The 10,580-nt window shown below is 38.4% G+C and overlaps 1 protein-coding gene and 2 long non-coding RNA genes across 3 annotated transcripts; 1 reads left to right on the forward strand and 2 right to left on the reverse strand.

Moving 5' to 3' along the window:
* Positions 1–75: 75 nt before the first annotated feature.
* LOC136236443 (uncharacterized) lies at positions 76–1,975 on the reverse strand. The gene is made up of 5 exons (XR_010692130.1): positions 1,851–1,975; positions 1,703–1,797; positions 1,168–1,242; positions 875–1,104; positions 76–273 (listed from the first exon to the last, which is right to left on the reverse strand). It is a non-coding gene; the product is annotated as an uncharacterized lncRNA (long non-coding RNA).
* LOC136236451 (uncharacterized) lies at positions 1,970–4,238 on the reverse strand. The gene is made up of 4 exons (XR_010692133.1): positions 4,158–4,238; positions 2,919–2,966; positions 2,125–2,250; positions 1,970–2,079 (listed from the first exon to the last, which is right to left on the reverse strand). It is a non-coding gene; the product is annotated as an uncharacterized lncRNA (long non-coding RNA).
* Positions 4,239–5,861: 1,623 nt separating this feature from the next.
* LOC136236244 (ELAV-like protein 2) lies at positions 5,862–7,963 on the forward strand. The gene has a single exon (XM_066026374.1). It carries the CDS (start codon positions 7,238–7,240, stop codon positions 7,781–7,783), a length of 546 nt encoding a protein of 181 aa, XP_065882446.1. The 5' UTR covers positions 5,862–7,237; the 3' UTR covers positions 7,784–7,963.
* The last annotated feature ends 2,617 nt before the right edge of the window (positions 7,964–10,580 follow it).

Genomic DNA, 10,580 nt, shown 5'->3' on the forward strand with positions numbered 1-10,580 from the left:
TGTATCATTTGTGTACAAAGTGACCTGCTTAATGCAGCCACCTGCCTAAGAGGTCACAAAGTTTAGGCCCAGAGGCGACCAGAATAGACAAGTTTCACTGTATATACTAGTTTAATACTTTTAACACAATATTGTTCTTTACTAGTTGTTTGGACTGTACAGAGTAGAGGGAGCTGGTAAGGTTATCAGGACACTCATCCAAATTCTCCACACTGGCCGTGGCCGTCCTCACTGGTCACAGCTGGCTTGTGGATGTCCAGCACAAATAGCACACTGTAGAAAGGACAACCAAATTCACTTATGTCAAACATACCAGTCCATCCTCAGACAGCAACAGTAGTGACAGGGGACTTTTGCAAGCTTCAGTAGGAGACACATACATATTCATAAGTGTGACATCACAGGAGCAGTATTCAACTTAAACATGTGGCATTTATACAGCCAGGTGCTGGAAATATTGCATAGTTTGCTGTCCAGACTGACTATCAGCCAAAATATTGTGAAGCATTTTCTCAGTCATGGAAAATTAAGCTATACCTTCAAGGAAATCTTAACACAATGTAAAAAATAAGCCACACGATTAAATAACAAAGCCCTAAGGTCTGGCCCCATTACAAAACCACAAAGACCAGTATGCAGAATACAATTTGCGGTATTCAGTAGAACCAGGTGTAGAACCAGGTGTCCTACAGACCTTCAGTAGTTGTGTTGTAAAGCCTTAATAAATAAATAAAAATTCAATACGGTGTTAGAGGTTTTTGCATGAAAAAGTTACAGGTGTTATGGCACATAAATCAAAAAGGCAAGAAGCTGTTGGGCTAGGGCCCAAGCAGCCTTGATCCTGCAGCCATCCAATTTACACTCAAATGCTTACAGGAGTCTGCCAGGTGGTCAGGTGGTTTTTCCTTGTTAATTTTCATGTATTTGTATCCAGGGTGCTAATAGTCAGCACAATGATTATTGGGACCAAGGTAATTAATGCCACAGCATTTAATTGAGAGGAACTCTGGTGAAGGTGTTGGTACTCAGCATGACGTGACATGATCAGTAGAACTATCCATAGACCACACCACAATCCTCCCACACTCCAACACATCTTTGTACCTTAGACAATAATTTAGAGTGATAGACAATAAATAGTTGTACGTTAGCTATTGTGGCACTCACTTCTTCTGTTGGTTTCTGCTTAGCAATACAACTTTTGTCCTTCTCCCAGGCCATCCGCTTGTGTACCAGTTCCACCTACAGTGAACACATCATTAACATGCTGTAGCCCCACCCACCCATCACATTGAAAAGGCCCCATTCATCATGCTGCAGAGAGCCCCCCCCACCCACTAGTTTGATTGACCAACATCTCCTCCATCTCGGGGTCCAAGATGAAGTCATCACGGGACAAGTGGAGATGAGAAAGCAACTCCTTGTTCTTCATCAACACTCGGTAGAACTGTTTCCTCAGTCCTGACACTTCCAGAATGAATAACGTCCTATTTCTTCTCCTCAGCTAACTTCATCTTATGATCATATTTGGCTTTTTGTTGGGCATCTTCAATACTACAATAACTGTGAGGGTGTGAGGTGAGGGCCACTAGGGCTGTGTGACTAACCTGTAAGCCTTGGGGTCCTCTATGTCTTTGAAATCTTTTGGAGGAGTTCGAGTCTACACACACACACACACACACACCACACACACTGCACTTACGTGATCAGTGCTGGAGCTGACAGCAACTTATTTGTGTACAAGTTTAACTCCGCCTCAACCTCAAGTACCAACCACTAGTTTGTTAACCAAATACACTAGTGGTGAAAACAGTATGTACATGTTATCCCTTATGATAAGTCATGCATACTAGTGCTCCAGTGAGTAGCGAGGTCTGTAGCATTGTACAAGTTAGCCATTGCCAGAGTCAGAGGGCGTATCCTGATCACATCATTGTCCATTCCAGTCAGTAAGTGCTGTCCCTTATGACTGCATCCAAGCGTCTCTCCTTTCTCTTACGCTCCTCAGCATTACGAGATGCCTCCTCTTTGGCCCTCTATGCCTCACTAATAAAGACCAGTTCATTCTGGCAACTTGCGCTATAACAACATGTTAAACAATTAAAATACAGCATTACAACTTACAGTATGGGAATGATGTAAATCTTCCATATATTGCACTGGTAGCTTAGCACTATGATTCTACCACAGGTGTGGGTAGTGTTCGTCTGCTGATCTTATGAGGGACTTGAGACTGACATCAGATCCCACCTACACAGTAACATTACACGTGACATGCCTGTAGTCACTATGACAGAAAACTATTATTGTCACAAATACACCATGTCAAAACAACCATCCTACTTAGTCTTGCGTGGCCAGACCTCTTATTCTTCGCATGGTGCTTATTGGTTAGAATTATTAGCGCCTGCTTTAAAAAGAGTCTGGTCCAGAATCAATAGCCTACTTGTTTTCGCACCCCAAGGAGTAGTATTAAAAGTGAAGCAGTAGTAGTGGAACTTCCAATCATTCTTCATTTGTAATTGGAACGATACAATACATTAGTCTGGCACAGCTGGCCCTTCACGTAACTTTCCTCTTTATGTGAAGGAATGGTCGTGCTGGACTTATCAATGCATATGGTTGTGAGGACCTTAAGCTTCAGCCAGTAGAGGTGGCAATACCAGAGCGATTTGCTTAGTGACTAAACACAGACCATGTGCTATGCACAAATTGGACTTCACAGGTGAGCTAATTCTTAGATCACATGATCATTGCTAAGTAACAATCAAGAGGCTTTCGGGCATATAATAGCTTATATACTCAATTTGTCCAATATACGATCACCTATATGCTACTCTGAATCTTTTCTTCAAAAATGACATACACATACCAACACACACACACACACACACACACACATCATAACAAGTACTTACATGCTTCGCAAATCTTATTCCCTCATAGACAGAGACGATGATGCAATCCTAGATGAAACAATGAATAAATGATAACACTTAATGATGATCCCAATACTTATAACATAACTATACCACCACTGGCATGCTGACAGGTACATGCACAATCCCCCAAAGCCTAAATAGATAAATGCATAAATTGTTGCTTGTAATAATGGAGTGCATAAGTATAGTAACACAAGCTAAAAGTTAGAATTAACCGCTTAGGCCCCTACTTGGTGATTATTAGTTTCTCATCTACCGCCTGCATCCTTCTTAAGCTACCACATGGTAAGCCATTATTTACTCTGCGCATGCTCAGAAGAACACGTGATATCAAACTGTTATAATTTTTGCTGATGAACGCTACAATTCGCTATATATCACCAGGAGAACTGTTGTTTTCCTTAGCAAATTGCTGCAGTGCCAGTTGCAATCGTGCTCTATCGACTTCATCAAAGCAGGCTTTCAGTCGACTGTCGAAAAACAGTTGGCGATCACGAAAAGTAGAATCAGCTGGTGAAGGAAATATTTTTAGTAAGAAAGAAAGACAATTTGGACAAGGTCTGTACATCAGTGTGTTAATATTATAAAATAATGGCATAATGGTAATACCCTCCCGCCCGCATCATAATAATTAGAAAGGCTGGATGAGAAACTAACAATCACTGAATAGGGGCCTTACTACTATCTTAGAGCTGACTGAATAATGCGACATGGGTACAGCATTTTATCTAGGAAGATACCATACATTTACATCATGCATTACACATTCACACTGCTCAAGTTTGTTGGCCACAAAATATTATGGAGTACAAATTAAGAGTGGCCTTGTTTATACCCCAGTGTATTAACAATGATAAAAACACGTCAGTTCTGAAACACGTAACATGCTTGTCACCTCACATGCATGGCTCTCCCCAGGAGAGTCCATTTCCATTCCCTGCCAGTCTCAGTCAATGTGAGATATCCCACAACATAGCAAAGGAGTGTTGAAAGGGATTTTAAAGTGTTTTAGACAAGGTGAAGGGACCCTCACACAAACAACACATGTGAGTCAAGGAAAAAATCATTAAGAAGCCTGTGCATCAGTTCAGTATCTATCAACAATTCCTGTTACCGCTATTGGGGAAATGTCAGCCCCCAAGAATGTACATATACCTAGTAATTTGTTCCCCAGAATTGAGTTTAAATACCCTACTGATTATGTGCTACACTTACAGCAGTTTAGCTCTGCGAATCTCCCGATGTACCCCTGTATCTCCGCACAAGGTGTTCTGTGCGCGAGCCCTGGTGCGCGAGTGACTCGGTCAGGAAGTGATCACGTGATATCTTTACTTATCGATTAGACATTATAAGCACCCCCTCTGTTTATTTTTTTGGGTGTTTCAGGAACAATCTGTGATTTTTTGTGTTGGTGTTGTTTTTCTGTCACTTGGTTGCTGTCTAGTTACGCGAGACTAGTTCCTGTCAGTCCTGGCACGCTGTTATTCTGTGGAGAAGTATATTATATTACTGTAACTAGTGCTTATGTAAAAATTTGACGAACTAAAAGGATTTGATAGCCCAAGGTTTTGTTTTCACATGCACCTTTCAATTGTATTCCCCGGTATCCCCCTGGGGCAGTGAGTGGGTAAGGGTGTGGGTTAAAAATACAGTGGAACCCCTCTAAAAGGACACCCCTGAATTAACTTGAACTACCGATTGTTTTCGGTGGAACTACTTATAGTACAAGGACACCAGTATATTTTGCGAACATACCTATGTTCCGCTTATGCTTTACTCAACGTTTTTTTTCGTTATAAACCATTCAATGGTTGAATGCATTACCATCATCTGTAACTGACTGTATTAATATTCTCCATTTTATGAGTACGTGGATGTCCTTAAGCAGCACTGTGACTCACTCCTTTGATAACATTAACATGATTGTGTAACTATGCATGTTTTTTGTGTGTGTGTGTTGTAAGTTGTTTACCTTGGTTGTCTTTGTATCAGTTATACCTTGCTTTGTTTAGTTTTGTGTATCATTTATGTATTGTAATGTGCCCCTCTGGGCAAGGAAGAACAGCTGCAGCCGATTGCTCGGAGGTTAAATATATAAATCAAATCAAATTAAGGACAAACTCTATAAAGGACACCTGTCTAGACTAGTATAAGTAGTACTTTATAGACCCCTGAATAAAGGACACCCTTTTTTTTAAAGGACAAAAATAAATTCTCCATTTGTGTTCACCTTAGAGAGGTTCCACCATTTGGGCAGGTCAGGTGATCTATCAAATCGAAGATCAAATTCCCCACCATGGGCACATTTTATTCAAAACTGATGTTCCTGTAAACAGGAATTAGAGCCCTACATACTTGGCAAATATCAAAGCATTCTTTGCATGCCATTGTCTAAATAATTTTGGTGTGATTCATAAGGATTCCATCAGACCTGTTGACATGCCCACACTGACAAAACAAAAAAAAATGTGATGATTGCACACTGGGAAAGCAAGGAAATTTGATAATCTCCACTTCTATCCCCTTGAATCACACAAATTCAGGATGTTAGATACTCTTCTCTTGTTAACTCTTGACACTATAATAAAAGCAAGAGTTCATAATATTATAGGGGGGAAAAGTATCCTACTTCAGTATAGCCTGTATAAACGGTACTGTGAAGTTATGATGCAATGCCTTGAAGAATTTCAGTAAAACAGTTTCTCTAGGATATCACTTTAACACTTCGAGTGTTGATAATACCTCCACTGGGTTGCTTATTGAAGCCACTGTACCGCTACCTTTGTTGCTATTTGCTGAGCAAAAGCCTGACCAACTAACACATTTTAAGGTGATTACAGTGTTGCATTATAATTTCACAATACAGTATGCATTTATACAGGCTATACTGAAGTAGGATACTCCCCCCCCCCCCCCCCCCCATAATATTATGAACTCTTGATAATATCATACAGTATGGTAGTACTGTATATTAAGGATCACAAAAGTTTGAGCTAAAATTTCACCCAAAAACCAGCCCAAATTTTGATAGCTTGGCAGTATTGGTTAGGTATAGCCGAGCCCAAAATGTCTTCAGATCTAACCCATTCCAAAAAACTTGCCACAAAATTAAAAATTTACAGAGTTTTCTACTAATTAACTAACTTATATATGCCTTCAGACAAACATAACTTGACTATGGATAGAGGAATTTTTCACTGTTCGACTCAGTTCATCCCGAGATGCACCTTTTCACCAATCGCAGCAGCTACAATTCATACATCATGGGGCTACCTTTGTTCTCCTTTGTGTCCTGTTCCTTTCTCCACTACTGCGTAGGTGACAATTTGTGGTACGCACATCATGACTTCCTTGCGAGACTTAGCGATTGCTTTGATTTCAGAGGCACTTCTCACCCATTCTTTGCTCGGAATGTTATGTAATATGTTTGACATAGCTGAAAACAAAACATAATAGCAGATTTGCTTTTCACTAATCAAAAGTTGGGGCACGCATTTTGATGAGTAAATCTTCTGTATTTTTCGTAATGTGTGTTTTGATTGTAGAGGTGCTTTTCATGCTGTTCTTCATTCATAATACTGTGTAATGGGCTGAGCATAGCTGAAAACGAAATGTACTGGCCTATAAACTTTCTACTAATTAATGCTCGGGGGTGCATTCAAAAAGGAATAATAGAGTTCACCTGACCATGACCGACTGTAATTACTTTTAAAAAATAAACAAGGAAACAGTTAGGGATCATAGAAAGTAAAGAAACAAGATGGTTGCCTACACCTACAGATATCTAGTAGACATTTAATCCCTAATTCAGTTTGTATCCCTAGCTATACAGACTGAATTAGGGATAAAATGTGTCTGCAGGTGTAGGCAACCACCCTTGTTTCTTTACTATGATCCTTAATTGATCGTAAAATTAATTTTTTCCTTATACTTGTAAAGAAAGAGTGTCAAACTGGAATACTGCCAGCAAACATACTGAGTAAGTAACACCTCTATATAGTCTGTTCAGAAAAAAAGCTTTTATCAACACCAACTTTCATCAATCGACAGTTCTGTATCACTATAGCGGAGGTATTGACATGATCAAAGTGACCTATGCAATGTGTTTGTACAGGATATATTGGAAGTTAGACACTCTCTCTATTATATTATGAACTCTTGATACAAGCAATCCCCCACCCTGTACATCAGGTCTAGAAATCGCTACTGCTGTATTTTGTACTTTTTATTTATTTATTGTACTTTTGTTCCTGATACAGTGTTGACAGAGATTATTTTAGTTTTGCCCTGCTGAAATGAATCACAGTGAAACAAAAGTGATCATAAACTATCTCCCCCAGTACATGACTGACGAAGACTTACAGTTATTGTTTTCAAAGTTTGGCAAGGTGACTAGTTGTCGGATAGTCCGAGATAGTAACAGAATTAGTTTGGCATATGCTTTTGTGCAGTATGACTCTGCAGCGTCAACCGCTAACAGTATTCTGGAACTAAATGGACACCAAATTGGTACCAAAAGAATTAAAGTCAGCTATTCACGGCAGTCATCACCAAATATTAAGCATGCCAATTTGTATGTAGCCCAACTACCTAGGACCTACACAGCAACTGAATTTGAGGCATTATTTTCTGAATATGGGCAAATCATAACCTCAAACATTCTTTTTGATGAAAGTGGAAGCAGCAAAGGAGTTGGTTTTATAAGGTTTGACAAAGACTACCAAGCTGATCAAGCCAGGGTGGCATTAGATAAGCACATACCAGATGGGCACAGTGAACCCCTCTTGTGCAGTATGCACATCACAAGGCACAAGTGGATGAGACAGGTGCTAGGAGGCTAGGATCACCTAGAAGTCAGTACCACTGTGTTTATATTAGTAATCTTCCTCAGGACAGCAGTGAAGCAACTCTGTACAAGCTGTTTAGTCCATGTGGGGCTATTGCTAATGTAAATATTGTGATAGATTACACGGCGAACTACTGTAAAGGGTACGGATTTGTGTATATGAAGACACTAGAAGATGCTGGCCATCAAACAACTCCATGGGTTGTTTTTAGGGAATAGACGACTGTATGTTACATTCGCTAATAAGTAATACAGCAATCATCTTTTGTTAATGTAATTTGCACATTTCATCTTTTGTTATATCATCTTTTGTTAATGTAATTTGCACATTTCATCTTTTGTTAATGTTATATCATCTTTTGTTAATGTAATTTGCACATTTCATCTTTGGTTAATGTAATTTGCACATTTCATCTTTTGTTAATGTTATAGCCATCATCTTTTGTTAATGTAATTTGCACATTTCATCTTGTTAATGTAATTTGCACATTTCATCTTTTGTTAATGTTATAGCCATCATCTTTTGTTAATGTAATTTGCACATTTCATCTTTTGTTAATGTTATATCATCTTTTGTTAATGTAATTTGCACATTTCATCTTTTGTTAATGTAATTTGCACATTTCATCTTTTGTTAATGTTATCGCCATCATCTTTTGTTAATGTAATTTGCACATTTCATTTTGTTAATGTAATTTGCACATTTCATCTTTTGTTAATGTAATTTGCACATTTCATCTTTTGTTAATGTAATTTGCATGTTTCATCTTGTTAATTTTCCTTTGTTGCACAGATAAACGGTGGGCTTTAATTAGAATTCTGGGCTTCATAAACACCAGAGTATAGAAGTCAGCCTAGGGTCATGACTTCAGTATTCATTTTAACTGGTTACTGGTGACAATTTCCTTGCAGCAATTAAGTCCCAAGCTACAGCCTGCTGGATGTGGGATTTTTCGCAGTGCATTCACAAGTTTGCTTTTCAATCCCGGCACAGGCCTTGCAGGCTTTCTCACAGGTCCCTAGTGGGTGATGATTACAACTCTAAACTGGCATTCAGCGTCAGCATTGTAAAGAATTTGGAAAGTTTGATGATGTTCTACACATCATGCAAACTTTGGCTATCATCAGTGGACGGCTCAATCCAGTAAAAGAACATAAATTTCCCTTAAGCAAGTTTATTATGGAAACAGTTTACTAGACTCTCCTATCCTGTTTGGTCCTCAACATGTGTATTTCACTCAGTGCCCTTCAACATATGCCAACATTAACAAACATTTAATTATCATAAACTCAAACATTAATTTTTTACCAGTATCAACAAGCAAAGTGGTGGAATCAAATTTATTAGAATATTTTTTCTGAATGTAATTTGATGTCCTCTCTGTATATGTAATTATGTATTCAGTAATACTGTTGTACGTGTGTAAAAGGTCATTTTGTACTTTACGGTTGTATTGTTTTGTATGTAGCTACATTATCTCGTGGAAGAATGGCTCTGCCGAACGTATTGCGTTTTAAATAAAAATTTCAATCAAGTGCTTTAAGGATCGTGCACATGGCTACATTTATTTAACTGACGCATCCATTTTGTGTGTTGTTGCTGTTGTGTTTTTTTTTGTTGTTGCCTTCATACAATGCATTTTGATTTTAATTTTTGCAGTGTAACCTTATATGTTGCATGGGACTGAATGTGCAATTTCTCAGCGCTGTTATCTTTGGGGAGGAATACAGTAGCTGGTTGTCAATCATTTGGCTATTATTTTCTCTGCTGTTGGCTATATTTGCTTGCCTGTTCTTTTTGTGGCAAAAATCTCAAAGTGGTGAATAGTGGTCTGTGTAGCCATGTGATTGACTGAAAATATGTAAGATCCATGCACTCAACATGTGCACTAATAAAAAATAATACGAACTAATGTAATACAATAACGTGTGTGACGTGAGTTTATCAGGGCTAAACTGACTCGCTCAGTAGTTTCTGGGCCTTCTGCCGCAACTACTCTGCTCTTGACACAATTGTATGGTTTATAATCAATCATCTAGTTCAGTAGTACAGCTGCAAGAAGTTAAAGTCAGCCTGGACGAGAGCAACAATGAACAAATTCATTTAATGAGCGATGTCAAGCTGAAACTGGGCTACCGGCAGTGACATGCTTGTAAGATGTGCTTGAAAAGAGAACTGAAATATGAAGTACAAATAGAATACTAAGTATGCTATAATATGTAAAGGGAGTGCTTCATGCATATGCCGGTTTATTCATCAATTTAGTTGGTGTAATGTATAATAAAATATTTTATATCTGCTAGAAAACTACTATGTCACTGATAGTGATGTTAACATGAAGGCAGCACCCACTACCAATTCGAAGACATGAAGCTTGTCATGATCACAACTCATATAGACATTTGCATGCAAGATCTCTCATATTAACTAGTCTTGATGTATATAGGGTGGAGTGATTGTCAAATTTGTTACCTTCACAATTGTGAGATGCAACATAATATTACAGCTATGCTAACCATCACAATGTTATAACGTCATGTATAATAGCGACACATATGAGTAGCCTTGTACAGACAATCTACATAACGACATTCAGAAACATCACAATTAATCCCATAATCCCCAAACCTTGTATGCTTATACCAAGAGTCCGACTCTTGCTTATACTCGTATCACAAATTTATATCTCATATGGTCATCTTAATGAAGTCAACAGCAATTAAACATACAACAACAAAAGATGATACAACAACAAAAGATGATAAACAACAAAAGATGATAAAACAACAAA

Source organism: Dysidea avara, chromosome 1, assembly GCF_963678975.1.
Source record: "Dysidea avara chromosome 1, odDysAvar1.4, whole genome shotgun sequence".
Classification (NCBI taxonomy): Eukaryota; Metazoa; Porifera; class Demospongiae; order Dictyoceratida; family Dysideidae; genus Dysidea; species Dysidea avara.